This window comes from Hypanus sabinus, chromosome 2 (genome assembly GCF_030144855.1).
Source record: "Hypanus sabinus isolate sHypSab1 chromosome 2, sHypSab1.hap1, whole genome shotgun sequence".
Classification (NCBI taxonomy): Eukaryota; Metazoa; Chordata; class Chondrichthyes; order Myliobatiformes; family Dasyatidae; genus Hypanus; species Hypanus sabinus.
In genome coordinates this window covers 45,342,870-45,370,084 of record NC_082707.1, presented here as the reverse complement: position 1 = coordinate 45,370,084, position 27,215 = coordinate 45,342,870, and the positions used below count along the sequence as shown (strand labels likewise).

The 27,215-nt window shown below is 44.0% G+C and overlaps 1 protein-coding gene across 1 annotated transcript in view; it reads right to left on the bottom strand.

Annotated features, from left to right (window-relative positions):
• Nucleotides 1-27,215, bottom strand: part of zgc:153039 (uncharacterized protein LOC767698 homolog) — a 117,176-nt gene that overhangs the window by 24,937 nt on the left and 65,024 nt on the right. Inside the window, exon 10 of the mRNA XM_059945254.1 lies at nucleotides 940-1,132. Coding sequence (XP_059801237.1) covers nucleotides 940-1,132 — 193 coding nt within the window. The remainder of the gene's footprint in view (nucleotides 1-939; nucleotides 1,133-27,215) is intronic.

The window sequence follows — 27,215 nt, the reverse complement described above, 5'->3', positions numbered from 1 at the left end:
GTGAACTACCACAGAATAAACTACAAAAAAATCTATTTCTTGAGTGAAGTGAAAATCAAAATTGATTCTGATTACGAATTCCTCTTAGGAACACTTGTAAATCTGGACCAATTATCAAAAAATATTCCTTCATTCTTTTGATGATGACATTCTTGTACTGATATTTTGCATTTAAGTGCCATTTCCTTAGTCATCTTGACTTTCGCATGGTAGGATTTCAACGAAATCTGCTTTTATTTGATATGTAATCAATATGCAGTCTTACATATGTGGATTATTAAATCAATAATAGGCATTTGTAGAAAAATATACAACTTTGTCTATTTCTCTGAATGTTACTGTTAATCTGATAGCTAGATAATCTGAGACAGAAGCTTGACATAGTTACTGCTGAAATGAAAAGTAACTTCTTTCCCCAAATGGGCAACCAATAAGATCTAATCCTGAACCACGGCAAATTTGTTTAATTAGCTTTTCTTCTATAGAAAACGTTCTTGCCGTACTTCTGCAAATATTTTCTCCTACTTCAGTGCAATCAAATCTTGCAAACTTTTCCAATATTCAATTTATTTTGCATTAACATTAACAGGTCCATAACAATCTAACAGAACACCAGTTTTGAGAAAATTTCATCTGAGAGGTTTCTCTGCAAATATTGCCTGTTTCCCATGTTGTATTTTTGATTCAGATTATGAGCATCAGCAACGCTTTAGAGCTAACTACAATGGCAAATCTGCCTGTATTTTTGCATCATCGAGCGATGTTAATGAAAAAAGGTTTTATTTACAGATTTCAATCAACCTCAGCTAACTGTTAAAATTAGATTTGATCAGAGGTACAATTGCACTAATGATGATTTGTTAAAAGATCTATTACACAAATGATTATATTGCAGAATTAACATCATCTTAGAACAGTTTCTATAATAGTTATCCGTACCTGATGGAAGATAATAGCTTGGCTGATATAACCCCAGCTGCTAGAGGGTGATACATAGTGAAGGACCACCAGCAATATCAGCATGAAAGCAATACTGGATGAAGCATATATTGGGCTGATCAAAAACATCATAATTCCACAACCAATGATCCCCAGAACGCAAGTGTGCCAGGTGAAGTAACGGAAGGTTGGTCTGAGAAGAGAAAAAATAAAGATGGAAAAGAACAAATTAGTTGAAGAGCTAATGTGATGCGTTCTACAAATTAAATATGCCATTTTTCAAGGGCAGTAGAATATTATTGACTGGAGTAAATACAAGCTGCATTATGCACTGTCCTATCCCCCACAATCTCACTTAATTAACAACAGTAACATTTGAAAGCAGGTGGAAAACAGACGTTTTACTAGGTGAACAGTATGCTTTGTTCCATAAATAAGTCTGGAGGCATTTTGCTTCCTGAGTAATAAATACTGGGTGGGAGATACAAGGGGTAAGGGCCTTGTTACTTTTTTCAAAATAAGGTATAAACAAGTTATATCAGCTTCTTTTTTTTTGCAAGAAAACAATTTATTCCATATTACTAGAAGAGAATGGCAACTGATTGAAATTTCAAATGTTACTGCAAGATAGTTTATCCCTTTAATTCTTTTAATTCAAAATCACTTCATTTGAATTATCTATTAATTTGAATTCCTTTCAAGCATAAATAGCCTTGAGTGCTGTTTGATTTAAATGTGTTAATACAGATTACTATATAATTTTCAAGACATCCAGACTTAGAATTAACAGGAACAGTCTTTACAAAAATGCATAAAATCAGAACTGAAGATGTTATAAAAGGAAGGTTATACAGACAGTTTTAGACAGGAAAATTAAAATCAAGATTTATATAGCCATTTCTTTTGATTATAAATTTTAATCTTTAAAAACAAAAGGAACTTTATGTATTGTCTCTAAACTCAATAGTTTAGTCAGACATTTAGGTAATAGACTTCATCACATTATGTATGGTGCCCCAAAGCTACCAATTTTAAAAAAGTAAATATGAACAAATTTATTCCCTCGGTAGGGGCTCAATTCAACATCAGAACAATAACAATTGTATTATAAGTTGTTCATACTGTATATCTGTCTTTCTGAATGCTCTGTGGTGAAATTTTTCCAGCTAAGTCAAATCACCACAAGAAGCAAATTCAATAAAAGCAGAGATGCCAGATACGGCAAAGAAAATGCAATGCAATAATAAGAGCAAAAGCTAAGCAGCTAGTTGTTTATCAAGTAGACAGGAAATGCACATTTACTATAACCTGAGGAGAGTTAACAAAAAAAACTTAACAGAGAGATTTAAGTAACAATTCAGTTATAGCAGAGGATTCAATGAATGATTGTTGTAAAATCTATTCAGCACTACAATTTATGAATACAAAGAGTCTTTAATATGTAAAAGTATCCCAAGGCTCTTCATGGAAGCACTAAAGAGAATGGATACTATTTGGTCGTGCAATGTATTATCGAATTTACAAAACCATTAGGTGACCAGCTTTGCACCTCAAGCTACAGAAATATGTGCAAAAACTTGAACAAATGGAGAAGGTGAAGAAGAGATTTAAGACAATATAGCCAGGATTGTAACATTTTAGCAATACGGATACAATGGGGTTGTTTCCTTTGGAACAGGCACAACCAAAGGAAGAAGTAAATCAGGTGTAAGTTGGGTCTAGATGAAGTGAACATGGAAGTTACTTGAGCAGGGAGAGCACGAGGAAATCTGCAGATGCTGGAAATTCAAGCAACTCCCTCTCCTACTTTCAAATCTCTTACTATCTTTCCTTTCAGTTAGTCCTGACGAAGGGTCTCAGCCCGAAACGTCGACATTGCTTATCCCTATAGATGCTGCCTGGCCTGCTGCATTCCACCAGCATTTTGTGTGTGTTGCTTGAGCAGAGGGAGGGCAGGTCAATAACTTTGGGGCACAGACTTATATAATTGATAAGAGGGATTACTGGGAAGCTGACAAAAACATTTCCATCTGGAATTCAGCAATGGCAGCTCAATATTGCAGGTTATGGTGTTTAAAGATCAGAGGGTGGGAGAAAGTTAAAAGAGGGGAAAATAATATTGGTTAAGGAATCAAATATAGGCATAGCAAAACAACCTGACCAGCTTGAAATAACAGTTATTATGATTTGAAGATGAGAATGAAAATAAGTTGGGCACTATTGACCCCCAGACAGTCAGAGTAAGAAAAGGAAAGCAATTATCAAAGGTTCACATTATTGAAGTATACAATTCTGAAACTCTTCTTCTCCAGATAGCCACAAAACCAAGAAAACTGCAGCATGATCATCAACCCCTAAATCCCCCTCCCTGCACAAAAAAACACCAGCAAAAATGGAACAGACACATTATGTAGGGCAACTTGTACTTACTTATTCTGACAAGAAAAAGGATACTTGTCCCGTCAGTTCAATTTCTCTCTTCATTAAGTCCCGATAACCCTGCTACTTTATTTGCTTGTATGTTCCAGCAAATCTAATTCAGTTCCTTATTATCTGTCTTTGAATCTAAGTCTCTAAATAATTATTACCAACAAATCACTTGTAATCCAGAGGAACCAACACACTGGGCCACTGTTACACCACTAGAATGTTTGCTGTGCTATCCCATGTCCACACTTTGGAAAGTCTGATCACCTGGCTGTACTTCTACTCCCTGAGTACAGGCAGAGACTGAACACTGCAGCACCAGCAGTGAGAATCAAAAAGGTTTGGACAAGGGAAGCACAGCAGAGCTTACAGGACTGCTTTGAATCGGTGGACTGGACTGTATTCAGGGATTCATCTTCGAAACTGGATGAGTACGCCACAATTGTCACTGTTAAAAGTGTGTGGATGAGTGTGTGCCTACAAGGAAGATACTGTACGTACCCAAACCAAAAGCCACGGATGAACCAGGAGGTTCGTAGTTTGCTGAGGGCTAGATCTGTGGCATCCAAGCCTGGCGACCCAGGTCTGTACAGGAAAACCAGGTACGATTTGCGGATGATTACATCAAAAGCAAAGGAACAATTCCAAATGAGGTTAGAGACAGAATTGGAAGCACGTCAGCTCTTGCAGGGTTTACAGGCCATTACACCCTACAGCGAAACCTAACATCATGAAAGGCTGTGATGCTTCACTCCTAGATTACCTCAACGCCTTTCAAACACACTTTGAAAGGGAGAATAAAACTACAGCTCAGAGGATCCCTGCAACATGCAGTGACTCTGTGATCTCTGTCTCAAAGGCCAACACCAGACTGTCCTCAAGAGGGTGAACAGGCCCCAATGGAACACCTGGAAGGACTCTAAAACCTGTGGGGACGTTCAAAGACATTTTCAGTCTTGCATCCTTAAAGTCGGAAGTTCCCACCTGCTTCAAAAGGGCAACAATTATCCCAGTAGCCAAGAAGCGCAGGGTTAGCTGCCTGAATGACTATCATCCAGTATAACTCACATCTACGGTGATGAAAAGCTTTGAGAGGTTGGTTATGCCTCAGCAAGGACCTGGACCCACTGCAATCTGCCCATCGCCACAATAGGTTCATGGTGAATGTGAGCTCATCGGCTCTTCACGTGGCCTTGGATCACCTGGACAATACAAATACCTATCTCAGGATGCTGTTTATTGACTGCAGCTCAGCGTTTGACACAATCATTCCTCCAGTCCTGATCAAAAAGCTGCAGAACATGGCCCTCTGTACCTCCCTCTGCAACTGGATCCTCGTCTTCCTCACCAGAAGACCATAGTCTGTGCAGATTGGAAATAACATCAGGGATACGCAGCCCACTGCTCCACTCTCTCTACACCCATGACTGAGTGGCTAAGCACAGCTCAAATGCCATCTAAAAATTTGCTGATGATACAACCATTGTTGGCAGAATTTCAAATGGTGATGAGAGGAGGTTAAGGAGCAAGATATATCAACTAGTTGAGTAGTGTCGCAGCAACAGCCTTGCACCCAGCATCAGTAAGACCAAAGAACTGATTGTGGACTGCAGAAAAGCAAGATGAGGATACACACACCAATCCTCAGAGGGATCAGAATTGGAAAGAGTGAGCAATTTCAAGTTCCTGGGTATCAACGTCTCTGAGGATCTAACCTGGACTCAAAACATCGATGCGGCTACAAAGAAGGCACGACAGCAGCTACTTTAGGAGTTTGAGATGATTTCGGTATGTCACCAAAGACACTTGGAAATTTCTACAGTTGTACCGTGGAGAGCATTCTAACTGGCTGCATCACTATCTGGTATGGGGAGGGAGTCTACTGCACAGGATTGAAATAAGCCGCAGAGAGTTGTAAGCTTAATTAGCTTCCTCATGGGCACTAGCCTCCGTAGTATCCAGAACATCTTCAAGAAGCGATGCCTCAAAAAGGCGGCGTCCATCATTAAAGACCCCCATCATCCAGGTCACGCCCTCTTCTCACTGTTAACATCAGGTGGGAGGTATAGAAACCTGAAGGCATATACCCAATGATTCAGGCCCTCTGCCATCTGTTTTCTGAATGGACACTGAACCCATAAATACTGTCTCACTACTTTTATTATTTCTATTTTTGCACTACTTATTTAATACAACTATTTTCTATACACACACTGTAATTCATGTTTTTTTTCCATTATTACGTATTGCAATGTACTGCTACCACAAAAAACAACAAATTTCATGATATATGTCTGTGATATTACACCTGATCTGGATTCTGGTGATAATTTACAGTAACCAATTCACTAAACAGTGAAAAAGCAACAAACTACTGAAGCGAACATCTGCAGATGCTGGAAATCCAAATGCTGGAGGAACTCAGCAGGTCAGGCAGCATCGAAGGAAGAGTAAAACAGTCGATGTTTCAGGCCAAGACCCTTCATCCAGCAGCCCAGTCAGCGACAGGAGCAGGCCACAGTACAAGGTTTCTCCCAGCTCAGTAACGCTTGTTTAAAAGTACAGAAGCAACAAGCGAGGCAGCCATTGTTGGGAGTAGGCCAGTGGTGAGAGTAGGAGTGTCAGGCTTTGGCTCAAAGGAGGCTTCACTCGGAAGAGCCGTTGGCTCTGAGTAAGTTTCTGCTGAGGTTCCCTTTTTTCCCTCTCATTGTACCTAGTGTAGTAAATGGCTGTCATGTGTTCTTCATGCCGGCTGGTGGAGTCCTGTGAGAACTACATCTGCATGAAGTGTATCCAGCTGCAGCTCCTTGAAGACTGTGTTAGGGATCTGGAGCAGCAGCTGGATGACCTTCGGCTTGTACAGGAGAGTGAGGAGATCATCGATTAGCGTTACAGTGAAACAGTCACCCCAAAGTTGCAGGATGTGACTGTCAGGAGAAGTGCAAATGTGAACAGGTAGCTAGCACAGAGCACCTCTATGGCCATTCCTCTCGATAATAAATACACCACTTTGGATGCTGTTGTGGGGGATGACCCTCCAGGGGAATGCCACAGAGACCGGACACCAGGTCACCGACACTGAGCACAGGTCCGCAGTGCAGAAGGAGATTTTCCGACACTTAAGGAGAGATTGTTTTCTTGACAGAGAGATGACTTCTTCCCTGTAGGCCACCTTGTTATTGTTTGAGATTAGGCCGATTAATGTAGTGTCGTCAGCAAATTTAATGAGCAGATTAAGGCTGTGGGTGGTGACACGATCATGGGCATATAGGGAGTAAAGGAGGGTCTTGGTACACAGCCCTGAGGGGCTCCTGTGTTGAGTGGAAGCTGTGAAGGTGAGGGAGCCCACTCTTACCATCTACCAGCGATCTGACAGGAAGTCCAGGATCCAGCTGCACAAGGCAGGGTCAAGGCTGAGGTCTCTGAGCTTCTTGTCGAGCCTGGATGGAATTATGGTGTTGAATGCTGAACTGTAGTCCAAGAACAGCATTCTCACATAAGCATTTCTCTTCTCCAGATGTTTAAGGATGGTATGTAGAGCAGTGGCTATTGCGTCATCTGTTGATTGGTTGTGTCGTTAGGTTAATTGTAGGGGGTCCAGCTTGGGTGGTAGCAAGCTGCAGATGTAATCCTTGACCAGACTCTTAAAGCATTTGCTTATTGTTGAGGTGAGTGCGACAAGACGCCAGTTGTTCAGGCATGATACCTTGGTCTTTTTTGGTACAGGGACAATGGTGAATAATTTGAAGCAGGAGGACACTCTACACTGGGAGAGGAAGAGATTAAGAATATCTGTAAATACACCTGCCAGCTGTGCTGTGCACATCCTGAATACTTGTCCTGGGATACCATCCTTGTGACTGTCCACTCGTTGGAAACATCTGCGTGTCTCAGCCACAGAGATGACCAGGTGCAGGTTGTAGCGGTGGCTTTCCTCAGAGGCTGGAAGTTAGTTATATCGAACTAAGCGTAAAAGCCATTGAGCTAATCTGGGAGAGAGGTTGTGATATTGGCAGCACCACTATGTTTGGCTTTGAAGTCTGTGATGATATGTAACCCTCACCACAATTCTCGTGTGCTGTTCGTTGTGAATCTTGACTCAATCTTGTCCTTGTATTGTCCTTGATAGCTTTATGCAGATCATAACTGCTTTTTTGAACTCTAGCCGATCTCTAGTAATGTAAGCGCAAAGTCACACTGTCAGTGTCACTTTCTGCTTTGGGAAATTCCCTGACTGGGGGACATCATCATCGATGCACTTCCGAATGAAGCACGTGACTCCATCTGTGAACTCGGAGACATCCTCGTATGGAAGACATTCCAGTCAACGTCATCAAAGCAGTCCTGCAGCATGGAGGCCGAATGGTCGGACCAACAGTGGACGGTTTTAACTATGGCCGTCTCTTGTTTCAGCTTCTGCTTGTACATCGGCAAAAGCAGGATCGAAGAGTGATCTGATTTTCCAAAAGCTGGGCAAAGGAGAGCTTTGTAAGCGTTGCGGAAGGGAGTGTAACAGTGGCCAAGTGTCTTATCTCCACCAGTGCTCACCTGGATGTGCGGACAAAACTTCAGAGACCTTCGTGAGCGATGCTCGATTAAAGTCACCAGTGATGATGAAGGCAGCCTCCGGGAGCGCAGTCTCCAGCGCGCTGATGGTCTCATACAGTTCCTTGAGAGCCAGGTCGGTATCAGCCTGCAGCGGAATGTGATGATAACAGCCGTGAACTCCCTCGGCAGCCAGCAGGGTCTGCACAGCAGCCCCCTGGTCTGGGAAACAAAAGGATCTGAACGCATACACATTCTGGGGGTTGCAGCAAGCATTGTTGACCATGAAGCATACTCCTCCTCCTTTACTCTTCCCAGAGCGGTTTCTCAACCTGTCTGCCTGCAACAGGGAGAACCGAAGGGCTGGATGGCGTGATCCGGTATCTCCTCCATCAGTCAGGTCTCCACGAAGCACAAAACATTACATTCCTTTGTTTCCCACTGGTAGGAGCTTCTGGCTCTCAGTTCACAAAACGTGTTGTCCAGGGACTGAACGTTAGCTAGGAGTATGCTAGAGAGCGGCAGTCAATTTGCACGACATCTCAGTCTCACCAGGACGCTGGCCCTTCTCCCTCCTCTCCAGTGCTTCTCCCAAGGTTGTAAGAGTTGAGTCTCCCATGGATCGCGCAAGCAGGGGCTCCCAGTGTAGGAAATGCAGCATTTATCCACATTTAGTGAGTAAATGCCGTCTTTCCGATGTTCAGAAGGGTCAGTCTATCGTATCTGATGTGACCATCAGCTACTTGAACAGAAAACATGAAGAAAACTGTAGAAATTATTAGTATAGTATAAATTTGGAATGGAGCTCACAACATGGCTGCTGTACGTGGCGCCATCTTAGAAAATGTATGGCATGTTCAAAAGTGATGAGTTGCATCTGAGCCCGAGGGGGATCAATATTCTCGCAGGCTGGTTTGTTCGAACTGTTGGGGAAGGTTTAAACTAATTTGGCAGGGGGGTGCGAACCGGAGTGAAAGGACTCGGGATCAGACGGATGGTAAAAAACCAAAGATAGTGTGCAGTCAGACTGTCAGGAAGAGCAGGTGGATTATAGGACAAAATTGCAGGCAGCAGGGTGAGTATCAGTGCATTAGGGATGCAGAATCAAAAAGGGTAGCAAATACAGCACTCAAAATGTTATATCTCGATGCACAAAGTATAAGAAATAAGGTGGATGATCTTGTTACACTATTACAGATTGTCAGGTATGATGTTGTGGCCATCACTGAATCATGGCCAAAGGACGGTTGCAGTAGGGAGCTGAAAGTCCAAGGTTATATGTTGTATCCAACGGATAGGATGGAAAGGCAGAGAAAAGGAAAGTGTGGCTCTGCTGGTAAAGGATGGCATCAAATCAGTAGAAAGTTGTGACACAAGATTGTATGATGTTGAATCCTTGTGGGTTGAGTTAAGAAACTGCAAGGATAAAAAGACCCTGATGGCATGTGAACCACAGCTTACAAGAGGAAACAAAAAAGGCAAGTCAAAAGGGCAATATTGTAGCGGTGTGCTACTCGCAGCGCTAAAATTTCGACACGGAGTCGGTAACTGCAGTCGAAGGAAAGACATTATTCAAAATCCTCAGCCTCACTTTTAAGCCTCCCTCACCCTGCCCCCCGTGGCGCAGAGGCTCCAAAGCTCTGTGCTCGCAAACCCCCGTAGGCTATCTCCCTTAGCCGGAAAGCTGGCTAATTGTGAGCCGGTTCGGATGTGCCAGGGAATGGGTCGCCACATAACCCCCCCCCCCCCCCCCCCCGAACCGGCGATACACCCCCCAATGTCCACAGTCTGGGCCGGAACCTGCTTGTGAGGTCGGCCTCTGCGCCACGGTGCCGGAAACTCGACCGGTTGCGCCAGGTCCACATGGGCCGGTTTGAGTCGGTCCACCGTGAAAACCTCTTTCCCTCCAACGTCCAGCACGAACGTGGACTCGTGTTCCGGAGCACCATAAATGGCCCCCCGTATGGCCGCTGCAGCGGTGGCCGATGCCCGCCCCTTCGTACAAACACAAACTTACAGTTCTGCAGGTCTTTGGGTACGCAGGTCGGGTTCCACCCGTGCTGTGAAGTGGGTATGGGGGCCAGGTTACCGAGCTTCTTGCGTAGTCTGCCCAGGACTGCTGCGGGATCTTCCTCTTGCCCCCTTGGGGCTGGTAGGAACTCCCCGGGGACGACCAGGGGTGCGCCATATACCAACTCGGCCGACGAGGCGTGCAGGTCGTCCTTGGGCACTGTGCGGATGCCGAGTAGGACCCAGGGAAGCTCGTCCGCCCAGTTGGCTCCTCGCAGGCGGGCCATGAGGGCCGACTTCAGGTGACGGTGGAAACGCTCCACTAGCCCATTCGACTGTGGGTGGTAGGCAGTTGTGTGGTGCAGCTGAGTCCCCAAAAGGCTGGCCATAGCTGACCACAGGCTGGAGGTGAACTGGGCGCCTCTGTCGGAGGTAATGTGGGCCGGTACACCAAAGCGAGATATCCAGGTGGTGATCAGGGCTCGGGCGCAAGATTCGGAGGTGGTGTCAGTGAGCGAGACCGCCTCTGGCCATCTTGTGAACCGGTCCACGATAGTCAGGAGGTTCCGCGCTCTGTGCGACACTGGCAGGGGGCCCACGATATCCACATGAATGTGGTCGAAACGCCAGTGGGCGGGATGGAACTGCTGCGGTGGGGCTTTGGTGTGCTGCTGCACCTCGGCCGTCTGGCAGTGCATGCACGTCCTGGCCCATTCACTGACCTGTTTGCGGAGTCCGTGCCAAACGAACCTGCTGGAAACCATCCGGACAGTTGTCCGGATGGAGGGATGCGCCACGTTATGAATGGAGTCGAAAACACGGCGCCGCCAGGCTGTCGGGACGACGGGACGGGGCTGGCCGGTGGCGACGTCACAGAGTAGGGTCCTCTCACCTGGGCCCACGGGGAAGTCCTGGAGCTGCAAACCAGAGACTGCGGTTCTGTAACTCGGAATCTCCTCATCTGCCTGCTGTGCCTCTGCCAGTGCCTCAAGGTCTACCCCTTGGGAAAGGGCATGAACGGTAGGGCGAGAGAGCGCATCCGCCACGACTTTGTCCTTACCCGAGACGTGCCGGACATCCGTCGTGTATTCAGAGATGTAGGACAGGTGGCGTTGCTAGCAGGACAACCAGGGGTCGGACGCTTTCGTAAACGTAAAGGTAAGCAGTTTGTGGTCCATGAACGCGGTGAAGGGCCGACCTTCTAGGAAGTACCTGAAATGCCGGATTGCCAGGTAGAGCGCCAACAGTTCCCGGTCGAGAGCACTGTACTTGAGCTCGGGTGGCCGCAGGTGTTTGCTGAAAAACGCCAGGGGTTGCCAGCGACCTGCGATGAGTTGCTCCAGCACCCCACCGACTGCCGTGTTAGATGCATTCACAGTGAGGGCGGTAGGGGCGTCCATTCTGGGATGTACTAGCATTGCGCTGTTCGCCAAAGCTTCCTTCGTTTGAACGAAAGCGGCGGCGGACTCCTCGTCCCAGGTAATGTCCTTGCTCGGACCCGACATCAGGGCGAACAGGGGGTGCATGATCCGGGCAGCTGAAGGGAGGAAGCGGTGGTAGAAATTGACCATACCTACGAATTCCTGAAGGCCTTTGATCGTGGTGGGTCGAGGGAAGTGGCGGACCGCATCTACCTTAGTGGGCAGAGGGGTTGCCCCGTCTTTAGTAATCCTGTGGCCCAGGAAGTCAATGGTATCGAGTCCGAACTGGCATTTGGCGGGGTTGATTGTAAGACCGTACTCACTCAGTCGGGCGCAGAGTTGACGGAGGTGGGACAGATGCTCCTGACGACTGCTGCTGGCTATGAGGATGTCATCCAAATAGATGAACGTGAAGTCCAGGTCCCGTCCCACTGCGTCCATTAACCGTTGGAACGTCTGTGCGGCATTCTTCAGGCCGAATGGCATGCGGAGGAACTCGAAAAGGCCAAACGGGGTGATGAGAGCCGTTTTGGGGACGTCGTCAGGATGCATCGGGATTTGATGGTACCCTCAGACGAGGTCTACCTTGGAGAAGATCCGTGCGCCGTGCAGGTTTGCTGCAAAGTCCTGAATGTGCGGCACAGGGTAGCGGTCCGGTGTGGTAGCCTCGTTCAGCCTGCGGTAGTTGCCGCATGGTCTCCAGCCCCCTGTCGCTTTGGGCACCATGTGCAGGGGGGAGGCCCATGGGCTGTCGGACCGCCGGATGATCCCCAATTCCTCCATCCTCTAGAACTCCTCCTTCGCCAGTCGGAGCTTGTCCGGGGGAAGCCGCCGAGCGCGGGCGTGGAGGGGTGGTCCCTGGGTCGGGATGTGGTGCTGTACGCCGTGTCGGGGCATGTCCGCTGTGAACTGCGGTGCCAGAACTGATGGAAAATCTGCCAGGACCCTGGTGAATTCGTTGTCGGACAACGTGATGGAGCCGAGGTGAGGGGCTGGCAACTGGGCTGCACCCAGGGAGAACGTCTGAAAGGTCTCAGCGTGTACCAGTCTCTTCCTGGGCAGGTCGACCAGTAGGCTGTGAGTCCGCAAAAAATCCGCACCCAGAAGCGGTTGGGCTACGGCGGCCAGTGTAAAGTCCCACGTGAACTGGCTGGAGCCGAACTGTAGCTGCACCTGACGGGTGCCATAGGTCCTTACTGTGCTGCAATTCACAGCCCTCGGGGGGGACCTGGTGCCCTGCTGCGGGTGTCGTAACTCGTCGGGAGTTAAAACGCTGATCTCGGCACCAGTATCGACCAAAAACCGGCGTCCCAACCTTCTATCCCACACATACAGGAGGCTATCCCGATGGCCAGCCTTCGTAGCCATCAGCGGCGGCTGGCCCTGGCGTTTCCCGGGAACTCGCAGGGCGGGTGACAACGGCGGGCTTCTGCGCCCCACCACTGGTGGTAGAAGCACCAGTGTTCATTGGGCCGGGGGTTGGCGGGCTCTGCGGCTGGGCCTGGACTGGTTTGCTGCTGGGAGCCTGGCTGGGAGACCTGTGCGATGGACGCCCCGCTCACCTTTTTGACGTTCCACAGCAAGTCCGCCCGGGCTGCCACCTTCCGGGGGGTCACTGAAATCCGCGTCGGACAGCAGCAGGCGTATGTCCTCGGGCAGCTGCTCCAGGAATGCCTACTCAAACATGAGGCAGGGCTTGTGTCCTCCGGCCAGAGACAACATCTCATTCATTAAAGCCGATGGAGGTCTGTCGCCCAAGCCATCCAGGTGCAGTAAACGGGCAGCCCGCTCGCGCCGTGAGAGTCCGAAAGTCCTGAGGAGCAGGGCTTTGAATTCCGTGTACTTGCCATCTGCTGGGGGCGACTGTACGAACTCCGCGACCTGGGCCGCTGTGTCCTGGTCGAGGGAGCTCACCACATAGTAGTAGCGGGTGTCTTCTGAGGTGATCTGGCGAACGTGGAATTAGGCTTCGGCTTGCTGGAACCATAGGTTCGGTCGCTGTGTCCAGAAACCCGGCAGTTTCAATGAAACCGCATGAACAGAGGCGGCGTCGGTCATTTCTGGTCCAAAAATCGTTTGGACCGTCGGGGTCACCAATTGTAGCTGTGTGCTACATGCAGCGCTAAAATTACGACACGGAGTCGGTAACTACAGTCGAAGGAAAAAACTTTATTCAAAATCCTCAGCCTCACTTTTAAGCCTCCCTCAACCTGCCCCCCGTGGCGCAGAGGCTCCAAAGCTCTGTGCTCGCAAACCCCCGTAGGTTATCTCCCTTAGCCGGAAAGCTGGCTAATTGTGAGCCGGTTCAGATGTGCCAGGAAATGGGTCGCCACAATGTTATGATAATCATGGGAGATTTCAACATGCACATCGATTAGGAAAATCAGGTTGGTAATGTATCTCAAGAGAATGAGTTTGTTCAATGCCTACATTGTGATGTTTGCACTGTTTTTGTGCACTTTATGCAGTCCAATGTAGGTCTGCAGTCTAGTGTAGCTTTCTCTGTGTTTTTTTTTACGTAGTTCAGTCTAGTTTGTGTACAGTGTCATGTAACACCATGGTCCTGAAAGACAGTCTCATTTTTACTATGTACTGTACCAGCAGTTATGGTCGAAATGACAATAAAAGTTGACTTGACTTGACTTTCAGAGCGGTTTGTCATTGAGCCTACTGGGAAATCAGTTCTACTGGACTGGGTATGTAATGAACTGGAGGTGATTAGGGAGTTAAGGTAAAAGAACCTTTAGGAAGCAATGATCACAATGTGATTGAGTTCAACATGAAATTTGATAGGAAGAAAGTTTGACAAAGCACTATATCAGTGGAGTAAAGGAAATTACAGTGGTATTAGACATAAGAGTACATAAGTCACCAGATGAATTGCACTAGAGAGTTCTGAAAGAGGTAGCATTAGAGATTGTGAAAGCATCTTTCAAAACTCATTGGACTCTGGTATGGTGCTGGAGGACTGGAAAATTGCAAATGTCACTCCATTCTTCAAGAAAGGAGTAATGCAGCAGAATGTTAATTATAGGCCAGTTGATCTGACCTCAGTGGTTGGGAAGATGTTGGAGTCAATTGTTAAGGATGAGGTACTGAAGTACTTGGTGACACAGGACAAGATAAGACTAGTCAGCATGGTTTCCTTAAGGGAAAATCTTGCCTGATGAACTGTTGGAATTCTTTGAGGTGATTACAAGGAGGATAGATAAAGGGGATCCAGTGGATGTTGTATTATTTGGATTTTTAAAAGGCCTTTGACGAAGTGCCACACATGAGGCTGCTTACCAAGTTAAGAGCCCGTGGTATTACAGGGAAGTTACTTGCATGGTTAGAGCACTGACTGATTGGTAGGAAGGAGTGAGCAGCAATAAAAGGATCCTTTTCTGGTTGGTTGCCAGTGACTAGTGTGTTCTTCAGGGATTGGTGTTGGAATAGCTTCTTTTTCTGCTGTATATCAATGATTTTGATAATGGAATAGATGGTTTTGTTGCCGTTTGCAAATGATTTGAAGATTGGTAAAGGAGCAGGTAGTTTTGAGGAAACAGATAGGCTGCAAAAAGACTGAGATTAGGAGAATGGAAAAGAAAGTGACAAATTAAATACAATGTTGGAAAATGCATGGTCATGCACTTTGGTGGAAGAAATAAATGTGCAGACTATTTTCTAAATGGGGAGAAAATCCAAAAATCTGAGATGCAAAGAAACTTGGGAATCTTCGTGCAGAACAATCTATAGGTTAACTTGCAGCTACAGTCAGTGGTGTGGAAGGAAAATGTGATGTTAGCATTCATTTCAAGAGGTCTAAAAGAGCAGGGATGCTTTACAAGACACTGGTGAGGCCTCACAACAGTGGTGAATTTGTGGTATTTATTACAAGCAGCTGTGGAGGCCCGGTCATTGGATGTATTTAAGGCAGAGCTTGATAGGTTCTTGATTGGACACAGCATCAAATGTTTTAGGGAGAAGGCCGGGAAGTGGGGCTAAGGAGGGGGAAAAAAGGATCAGCCATGATAGGCCAAATGGCCTAATTCTGCTCCTAGGTCTTATGATCTTATGGATCAGGACTAAACTGTTGTAGGAACTGAGTAGGTTGAACAACTCCACTAGAAGTACAAGACATCAGCACTAACTGTTGTGCCATTATACATGCTGTCCTTGAGAGACGTGAAAAAATAAAAGACCCATAATATACAGAATTTCAACCACATTAACATTAATTGGGACTGTAGTTGACTAAATACAAAAGGAGATGCAAAGTTACTAAAATAAATTCAAGAGAACCACAACAAGGACATTAAAACAGTGGTTCACACCAAATTTGTTCTCTAAGCAAAAAAGAAGGGGCGAGTTATGAGGGAGTCAGATAGGGAAACTTCCAAATGTGAATCTCCAAAAAGGATAAGCTTAAGACAAATATCCTAGGGTCTACAAATGATCAAGCGAACGTAAGTTAAGGGGCTACAAGGAATGGTATGGAAGGGATTTCTCAGTTGGCATGAACATACTGGGTTGAAAAGCCGCCTCCAAGTCTCCTACCATGCTCAAAAGTGTAAGTATAAAATTAAAAAGAAAATCAGAGGGTACATAAAAGAATAGTTGCAGGTAAATCAGGAGCAGGTCATATTCAGGACCAAAGCAGCAATCCAGTCAAATTCCTGTGTAGTTCTAAATGAACTGGTGCTGCAATGAGAGGATAATGCAGAATTTGTCACTGTGAAAGATCATAATGACAAATGTACAAGAGAAGTGGACATATCCTGTGGCTTTGATTTTTTAAAAGTGCATAAATCTCAGGCTGAGATGAAATATATCCCAGTGTCCTATAAGCAGCATAAGGGGAAACAGTTTCTATAATTTTCCAATCCACTTGGCTATTGGCACTGTACCAGAAGAGTAGAATACAGCTAATGGAGGATTATTATTTAAATAAGGAGAAAGGGACAGGCCAAGTCATTTTCTCAGTCAGCCCAGCATCAGTAATGGACAAACTGATGGAATTCAAAAGGAGAGCGTAAGCAAGTTTAGAGCAAATTGTTAATTATTGATGGATTTGAGATAGGTAGAGAGAGACTAACCTTATCCAATTATTTTGATGAGATAACAAAAAGGTTGATGAGGGCAGAGCTATGTTTTTAGCAGAGGGCATTGTTCTTGGGTTGCAAGGGAAAGTGGCAAGTTAGGCTAAAAACAGACTCATTGAAACACAGTAAAAAGTAATGGTTAACAGGAATTTTAATAAACAGAGGACTTCAGAGTAGGATTCTGGAGAGTTTAGTATTACTCCCCATCTTTTTGTAATATGCATTAACTACATAGCCCTCACATTTAAGAAGAGTGCTGGTGACACTAACATTTCTGATTGGCAAGGACAAGATGGACCAACTAGCCTCCATCCTCAAGTGCTATAAATCTTATCATTCAATTTGTAGATTTTAAAATATGGTTGTTCTTTGCTAAATTTAATAGTAACTCCTTTAGAAAAAGAAGAATGATGTGTAGCACACCTATAAAAAAAATGCCCAGATTATTAGTGTACCAGCAATTACACACTTCAAGGAAACCGATGCTATTAACAACTGTATTTATCAGGTACTGTCAAAAAGGCCAATACTTAACAAATTATAGCCATGTCCTGTGTACTTTCTATACTGATGTTACTAATTGAGCAGTTTTGACAGACTAATAATAAGGATAACCATTTATCCTGAGGTTGTCACCTTACACCTGATAGTGCAAAGCAAGCAAACAAAATATACCTGAGTTACAAACAGCTTTAATTCAAAGAAAGCAGTTTTGTTCATTTTTCTATCCCATCAGTTCTTTATTTTTCCCCAATGTACAGTGATGAGCCAAAAACAGCCTCAAAATGAAATCTTGCTTGATGTCATTATCATACAATCTACTTGCCATAATCAAGGCAACCAACTGCGAAGACTGTAGTAAAAATGAAAGCTGAGAAAGCCTCTCAGAGGTGCTTTTCTACACTAAGCAGCGTTATTATTTATGTTTTAAGAACCTTTGTAGCAGCCAGGTTTTTTTAAAAATGCTTAGTGCATTCAAACTGAATTAATAGTTATTTGCAGATGACTTGTTCAAGGATATTATCCATACCTGGGCCAAAAACAATTATTTAGAAAGCCACTTAAAGAAGCTGATTGTTCAGTTTTATTTTATGGACCATGAATTGGGCTGGCCTGTGGCAATACAGGGTCACTCTCCATTAAAGCATCACTTCAGCGTGACACTTTTGGTGTCTGTGCTACGTCTGTACGACAAGTGGAAAATTAAATTTACAGTTAATCTATGTGCACATTAAACAGACATATTTTATACTGTGATTTACTTCAAAGAATTGTTTTGCACTTAGCAAAGAATATTCTACATACTTCGATACATTTCAGTAATTGAATTTCTACGCCAAGCAAAGAGAAGTTGCTTTAAGGAAATAATATCCTTATTGTTGCTCTTCTACCCTTTCCCTTTGTGCTACAGGTTTCTGCAAGGCTTTTCCAGTTAACCCGGAATTATTCGCTTTTTCAGTAGTCTGTCAAGTGAAATCAAGATTCTAACATTTTGTCAATTAAAACTATGTTTTATGTTACTATTTAATAAGATTACAGGACTATATTATTGTTATATTTTAAGACTAGCTTATTTTGTGCTCTATCTCTACAAAATTAGTATAGTAGAAATAGACTGTTTTATGCAAATTATTCATTCACACTGCACATACTGCAGTGGATTTCAACTTGCTTGCTTGTGCCACTTGAGCAAAATGGTCGTGTGTTCTCATTTCAAATGCCTGTTGGTGCTTCTAACACCCCACCTGATGCAGCAGATTTCAGTGGCCATCCAGGTAGATAAAGCTATGAAGTGAACAATGCGATAGTGGCATGAAAGTGGACTTGAGGTTTGGCTTACAGTTGCTATTTTCCTTCACCCCCTCCCCCCGCCCCCCCCCCCCCAATATCTAGCCATTACGCATGCATTAAAAAGCTACAAGATAATTTTGAGCCGAGAGTTATCTAGGTTGATCCTTAGGTATACTGAATTTAAAGTAACACATAGCACATTTAGTGTTGTCGGAACAGCACGTTCGGCACAATTTTTCATCTCACCAGGAGTAATCTGCTAGGCTATTTACTCTGAAAAGTAACTTTGTTAATGGATCTAATGAAAGGAGATTTGGAAAGCATTTCACTTTATCTACCTGAGGAATGACACCATCGTCAGCAGTGCTTGATTTACTAAAGCCCAGGTTAACTATAGTTACATGGTATATTCGATGCTTTGCATTTCTTTCTTCATCCTCAATGGTGAAAGATGCCTGGTTTCCAAATTACAAAATCTTGACTAAAACATAAGTCCCGATACATTTATTACTAAATTTATACATAACTACTGAAGGATACGGACAAGAGAATTATCATTGATCTCACAAAGCACGTACAGCATAGATTAGAGACTACTCAGACAAACTGGTCCACATTAATGATTATCAAAAGGAGGTTGTCCTCTCCCCACAGCACGGCAAATTCTTTCCGATCAGATACAGATCCAGCTTTGTACCATGGAACTGCCTGCTCTCCTACCCTTCAGTACATTCCAGACCCTAACCACCTGATGCGTAAAGATGCATTCTCCCCACGTTACTCTGAATTTTGCCTCCTACAAATTCAGAAACTGAATGCCACTCAAATTAAGAAAAGCACTGCACCCAATGGAACTCGACCCTCCCAACTTCAACCCAAGAAAATCAGTGTACTATTACAGCGTCCTGTTACTCAACTATTTTTTTTCCCGCGTTCCTCTCGCCTCTCTAGATTCATTCTTGATGATGAGGCATCTTATTAAATGCCTTTTTAGTAAGTGCATATATACTGTATACCTTATTTTAAGTCAATTTTAAGTTTTCTTAATCTTTTCACACTTGACCAAGTGATTTCTAATTCTGGACACAATTATGACAGCTGAAGGGCCTGTTTATCTTATTTATCCATAACATTCAAAACCAATAGCACAGGTTTTAAGTAAAGAACTGATTGAATGAAGTATTTTTGCAGTGGATGATGGTAGGGGTTTGGAACACACTGCTTGCCAAACAGAAGACCTCATCACATGTAAATGTGTACTTGAAAAACCATAATCTGCAGGGCTATGGACCAACAACTGCAAGTCAGAATTAGGCTGGAGAGTAGCATCGAACAACATACACAAGACTGGCTGATCAGCCTCCTTCTGTATCATAAGTTGACAATGACTCCACAAACAGGGAAATCCTTCCATGGTCTTCAGTCTCTTTCACCAATCAACTTCCCAGCTCTCTACTTCATCATTCCCCCTTCCGCTTCACCTATCACCTTGTGATTCTCCCTCCCCTCTCCCCACCTTTTAAATCTACCCCTCAGCTTTTTTTTCTCCAGTCCTGCCAAAGAGCTTTGGCCTGAAACATCGATTGTACTTCTTTCCATAGATGCTGCCTGGCCTGCTGAGTTCCTCCAGCATTTTGTGTGTGTTGCAGGGAAATTCTCCATTTCTGATGGGCAAACAAAGCAGTTACACGGTGGTGTGGGGCAGTTTTCTACTATTACAAGTTATTACTGGCACATCTTTTTATGCCAAAACATCCGGCCCCATGTTCCCAGTACCATCAGTCATGACATGTCTCAACACATCTATTCTGTAACTGACTGCCAAGTGTTGCTGTGAGGAGCTCCTACAGAGGAATAGAATCATTTTGCTGAAGATCATGGAAATATTCTTAACTTTGCCTCCTGCACTCCCACAGAATGAAGACTTTCATGACTTTCCTTTTCTGTTAGTACCTTATTGCTTAGGATTGTTTGCAACAGGCTGCAGGACCAAACAGAGTTGGCCTGATTATGCAGCTTTTGAGATTAATTATACATGTAGTAGTCACTCCTTCGGAATGTGCATAGTTTCCAGCTTACCACCTCTTTCATGCAGAGCAGAACTAGAATGCTTTTTCACTTATGACTGAAAAAGGTCAGATCATCTGGCTAGTTCATGGTAAAATGTTGATAGATTGAGGATGTGACTGGCCAAGAGCTTAGATTCTGGTAAAATATATCTGTGCAGATGACATTGTGCCTTAAGAGATGACCAACTTCCAACTACCAGACCTGTTCGGAATGTGTACTATTTACCAAAGCAGTAGTACCGAATAACCTTGTGTGAAGACAGAACTTAAGTCTCCATTTGGATCATCTGCTGGTTACTCCCGCCATAATGTCCATGTTTGCCCATAAGAGGAAAACACAGTGAAAGCTGAAATAATAACCCAGTTGTCAATCAGCTTGTTTGTTACTCTTCTGGGGCCAGGGGATGACTTTTTCAAGTTCATCTGCAAAACAGCTTAATTCCCTCTCTTTAATGTTTTTTTTCTCCTTTTCAAGGTGGTTGGGGTCCTGTGATCTACAGCTGCACTCAAACTGTGGTCATTCACGGTGATGGGTTCCAACTTGCTGAATGTCTGTTTTCAATATTTCCAGCAGCAGCCTGGAAGACGGTGCCATCGTGGTGCAGTACCTGTGGACTCGATTCCTTGCTGTTGTCGCCAACTGAAGTGTTGCAGGAGATCAGAACATTGAGACAGTGGGTGCGGCTGTTAGAGGCCTCTGCACTTGAGCAATTGATCACACTCTCTCTCCTCTTGATGGGGGTGGAGGGGAGGAGAAGAGTCTGCTAGTTCTCTAATCAGGTGAGCTCAACCAGGAGTCATTTCAGACTGTAATGTCGAAACGATCTGCTTGCCTCCCCTCTCGCTGTGGAAAGCTGACACCTCTCTGTCCCTTGTCAGTGAGAGAGAGCACCTGTGGCAAGTCACACCATTGGGTGAACAATAGTTTTTGTTGCAGATCATGGTCTCTCTAGGGGGACTTGCTTGGTGGGTAGCAAGCACTGCTGTTTCCTGCTGTGGGGGGAAGGGGGATTGGAGTTGGGTTGATGTTTTTACGCTACTTGTGTGTTGGAGGTGGGGGGCTTGGGGTTCTAACATTTTTCTGTCATTCATTCTTTGGGGGTTTTCTTCTGTTTCGTGGATGTCGTGTGAAGAGTACAAATTTTGGGTTGTATACTGTACACATTCCCTGATATTAAATTGAACCATTGAAACCAAACAGAAAGATATCCTTATTTATCACTAAAAGATGGTAATGAACAAAGATATTTGCCATCTCTGTCAACCTGAAGCTTTGAGACGGCAAAGTTCACAGTCAGTACTGCGGATTCCTGGGATTATTCCCACCCGACAATGAATTACTGAGCATCCAATTTCAGTCACTATCCTGGCATTGAGATAATCACATCTGGAGGTCTTGAGTAGTCTGGGACATAGATGAGTTGTGAGTCTGCGATTACAACTGGCAGATTGATGCATGGCTCAGCTGGGTGACAACATTATCTGCCTTAGCTCCAGCAAACAGATATGACTGAGGCATTTCTTGCAGGCTCTGCTTTTGCTATCCTTGTTTGAATAAACTGTCCTGTTTTATTTCTCTTTGCAGCAGTTAGTGAACCAAATGCCTTTGAAAAAATGTGTGACAGCATCATCGATGCACTAATAATTTAATGAACAAAACTCAAATTCTAAAGCTGCTTTAACAGGATTTGAACTTGCAATCACCAAATTATTAGTCCAAAACATTGAATTCAAAAGTCCAATAATTCATCATAACTATTTAAAAAAATTAAAAATAGAGTCACAGATTTGTACATCACTATGTTTGTGCTAAACACCTTGGCCATCTACAATAATGCCATTTGCCTGCATTCATACATTTGCCTGTATCCTTCTGTGGTTTACCTATTCAAATGTTTGTCTAAATGCCTCAAAATTACAGTATCATTTCCTCAATATTAATCTACAGGTAAAATTATCTCCTATTTTCAACTCCAGTTTCACCTGAAGGTTGCACTTGGCATTCATGGCACCTTGGGCTCAGATCCACTAGCTATCAACTTCAAAGTCCCAGGAGAGATGACCCCAAGAAACCAGCCAATTACAAAACTACACTTCTATTTGGAAATTCACAAAGTGTTCACGAGAAATCCAAACAACGAGTAATATTTACATATGGAAAACATACACTAACATTGAAAGAGAATCTAATGTTATAAACAATGCAATAACATGTAGATTAAGCTTGTGGAAGAGAGTTGGTTTGAAAGATAACAGAACAAACCTCTGACTGTATCCTTGTCACAGCAAGAAAGCAAAACATGGTTAAAGACAAAAATATGGATTTTTCAAATAAATAACTGTGTAGCTGGAATGTGATGCTTTTTCATTTAGCCAGTTTGTAAAGTTGAGAAGAATTTGCAAGTCAAAAGCAGATATGTTGGAGGTAAACAGCAGGGAGTAGTAGCAGGAAGAGATAGAACAGCTATAATATAAACCCTCAACGACTGAGGGGCAGCAAAGTCAACGTCTGATCAAGCACAATTAAAATGAGAACAACACATAAATTGTCACAGAGGAAAGCAGCAATGTTTGAAAGTAACAGGAAAAAAATGGATTAAGCAAAGTATGAGATCTTCTCAGAACTATCAGTTGACGTCAAACCTCGTTCCACCAGCAGCCTTTCATTACCCCAAGTTTAAATAGATTGTTGGGATTTTTCTGTGCCAATGCTGCATTGACAGTGAAACTGTTGATTGCTCCACTCTGGCAAACTATCAGATCCTTATTTGTTCTCCCCTTTGTAGTTAAACCCCCATCTCATTCATGAAATGCTATTTCCTTGCAGCGAACCACATCTAGTCCAAACTAACTTCACACATTAGCACAAAATATTTTAGCATTATTATTATCCTGTTCCCAAACCATTAGTAACACTCTTTATAAATAAAATTCTTAATCTTCTCACTCTCCAAATTTCGTTCTACCACAAACATATATCCTCAACATTGACATGGTCTGGAGGCTTGTGTGCCTCAATGACCTGGAGAGATATGTTGGCTGGAGTCAGGGCTTTATGCTTTGGCGCTTGGTAGGGTCACCCATGCCAAACAAGTCGAAGGGTAGAGGTCAAAGTAAAAGTGGTCCACTGGTCCTCCAGGTTCGGGGGGGGGGGGGGGGGGAGGGGGGAGAGTGGGGTGGATTCAGATCAGGGCTAACAAGCCTGACTGATAAAACACCTGAGGGCAATGATATTTCTGAGACCCTACACAGAACTTGCATGACTTTCATGAGCTACTGACATGATGAAGAAAGTTCTAAACAATGCCGAAGAAGGAGAACCTTCATTGCTGTCCTAAACGCCAACGGCATAATGGCAGTAGGTAGATAAATCCATATATTCTCATCATGCTTATCTATACCAATCCTATGAGTCTGCATTAATTCCATATCCCTCTCCTTGTTCTGTCCAGATACCTCTTAAATGTTGCTTTTATTTGTATCTCCACCAGCTCCTCTGGCAAATCATTCCAGACACTCCTTATGTAAAACGTTTACCACTCAGATCCCCTTTTAAATCTTTCGTTCAAATTAAACCTATCCCTTTATTATCAGACACAAATACCAAACAAAACAGATTGTGTTATCTACCCATCTCTGCCTCACATAATTATCATATTATCTCAGCTTAGTGCTCTTGGGAAGATAGACACATCCTATCCAATCTTCTTCATACGTTAATCCCTTCAATCAAAGAAGCATCATTGAGAATTTTTTTTTTCTGCACCTTCATCAACATCTTTTCTATAGTGTGGCAACCAGAACCTTGGGGCCTGCTGGAATCGATTCCTCCTCAAACCCTCCCAAGCAGACCACAGAAGGGACCTGAGATTCCTGAGGTCTCCGTATGCTTCTAGTTATTGTCCATTTCTACTACGGACTGCCATTTGTGGTCAGTCATACTCGGTCCTTCAGTGTACTTTTCAATTTGAAGGCAAACTCCCAAACACCTTGGAGGCTTGGGCAAATTGCAGATCTCTTGTTCATCCTCATATATGGCACGAGAATCTCATCCTGCAAGATTCCCCTTTTACCTCATTCGGTTGTTGGAGTGTACTTATAATGCTGTATGAAGGACTCATGGTAGTATGTGGGCCTGCTCATTTCCTATTCTATCACCTACTTGAGAGCCTGCCCACCTTACAAATTAACAGGGATTCCCAGCCTTCATGAGATTCCAGTGGGTGTTGGTGTGCCTGCTGTTTAAATTATACAATTTGCCTCTTGCTCTACACAGCCTCCCTAATCACTTAAGAGTTGGCCTTCACATGATCCTTTTATGCTTTTGTACTCCTGACCTTATGCTCCATCTATCAGATACCCTTTGCTGTCCTTAGTTTCTTCAGGCAACCTCTGCTACATCAGAGTAAATACCAAAGACATTCGAATGAGAATGTCTCTTCTAATTCTCTTATTAATAGATGAATTGCTGCAAATTTTCTGCAATCCTGTTTACGAAACATTGCTGTACAAAAGCAGCATCAATTATCAAAAATCCTTACCACTCCAGGCCATGCTCTTTTCTTGTTGCTGCCAACAGGCAAAAGGTACAGGAGCATCAGGACTCACACCACCAGGTTCGAGATCAGTTACTACTCCTCAACCATCAGGCTCTTGAACAAAAGGGGATGGCTACTGTACATCCATTTAAGGATTCTGTTATATTGCTATTTCATGCTCATTATTCATTGCTATTTATTTAATCTGCATTTGCAGTTTGTTTACAGTTAAAAGTATCCGATGTTTACAGTTACTGTTCTGTAGATTTGCTGAATTTGCCCACAGAAAAAGAATCTCAGGGTTGTATGTGGTGACATGTACGCACTCTGATGATAATTTTTACTTTGAACTTTGAAAAATCCTCCCTTCTCCACTTGTCATTTGTTTAGTCAATCATGGTCTGTTGATCCAATCCAGCAACTCTGATCTCCTGTTTCTTCTGCCTCAGCCCCAGCCACCTGAGCAGCCTACATCACCTTGTCTGTAATCTATACAGCAATCAGTTTACATGATTTAGGAGTGCTTTTAGTCATTATTTGTCTTGAGACATGGAACACTATTACATTTGTCACATTCTTAAAGATCTGTTCCTCTGAAGCCCCCTTCACATGCTCTGGAAGTTCAATATTGTGATTTATACGACAGGTGACTAGGATTCTGTAACCAGCTAACTTCTGTGCGATTGTATGTTCTATAAACACCATCAACAGTTTCACCGCTATTACAAATCACAAACTATTCAATTACATTTTCTTTACTTATCTGGTAGATGTGTCATGTAATAAAACTGGATCAGGTCTGGGCCACATAACTGAATATCAATGTTCAGACCTCCCATCTGATCCTCAATCTGCCAGTATGACTGCTCGATCAGCTAGCTTTGCCAAGTTTGCCTTATTAACTGGCTACCTGTACCATATTTCTTTCACTATGGCCAAGTTTAGCGTTTCACAATTCCCTCATGAATTATAAATTTTCTTCAGTCAGATTCCACAATGTTTTCAACTCGTATGTTTGTACTTAGCACTCCAGGGTTTTCTGGAGGATAATTCCACACAGGTAAGAGCCCTATAATCAATGAAGTTTCAAGGTATCCAGCAAAACGTGGACAAGGAAATCAACTAAATACAATCCATCGTTCTTTTAACTCCTGAATTTCTGATCATTCATGTTGAAGACTTGAGAGATGCGTAGAAGATGGTTTGAGGCAAAGATAGAGTGGACAGCCCAAGGTGGGAAAGGCAATTATGAGGGGGCATAATTTTAAAGTGATTGGAGGAGGGATGTCGGAGTTAAGTGTTTTACACAGAGAACAGTGACTGCATGGAACATATTGCCAAGGCTGGTGGAAAAGGCAGCTACATTAGGGGAATTTTAGATACGTACATAGATGATAGAAAAACAGTGGGCTATGTGTAAGCAGGTGTAAGTCACTCCTTGCCTCCACTAAGGTGTAGCACCTGCTTAGCCCCACCAACCAGGGTCACGTGAAGCCAGGAGCACAGGTGGTGGATGGTCGTATGAGCAGTTGGTGCATATTACAAGTCCTGGTTACATGACCACTGATGTCAGACAATCTCTGGAGAGTATTGATAATGGCTGGGGTCACCCGTCTTGTAAAGACACTGTCCAGAAGAAGGGAATGGCAAATCACTTCTGAAGAAAAATTGCCAAGTATAATCATGGGCATAAGACCATGATCACCCACGTCATACGACACGGTACATAATCATGATGATGTGGCAGGGAAGACCGTAAGATGCAGGAGCAGAATCAGGCCATTTGGCCCATCAAGTCTGCTCCAACATTTCATCATGGCTGATCCATTTTCGTTCTCAGCCCCAATCTCCTTTCTTCTCCCCATACCCCTTCAGACTAATAAACAGTCTATCAATCTCTGACTTAAATATACCCAGTGACTTGGTCTCCACAAGTTCCATAAATTCACCACTCTCTGGCTAAAGAAATTCCTCCTCATCTCCATTCTAAAAGGATGTCCCTCTATGCTGAGATTGTGTCCTCTGTTTTAGACTTGCCCATCGTAGGAAACATCCTCTCCACATCCACTCTATCATGGCCTCTCACCACATGATGGGTTTCAATGAGGTCATACCTCATACTTCTGAATTCCAGTGAGTACAGGCTCAGAGCCATTAAGCACTCTTCATCTGCAAGCTCTTCAATCCCAGAATCATCTGCATGAACCTCCTTTGAACCCTCTCAATGTCAGCACATCTTTGTTTAGATGAAGTAAAATTGGATAGGTATATGGACAGGAAAGGAATGGAGGGTTATGAGCTGAGTGCGGGTCGTTGGAACTAGGTGAGAGTAAGCGTTTGGCACGGACTAGAAGGGCCAAGATGGCCTGTTTCTGTGCTGTAATTGTTATA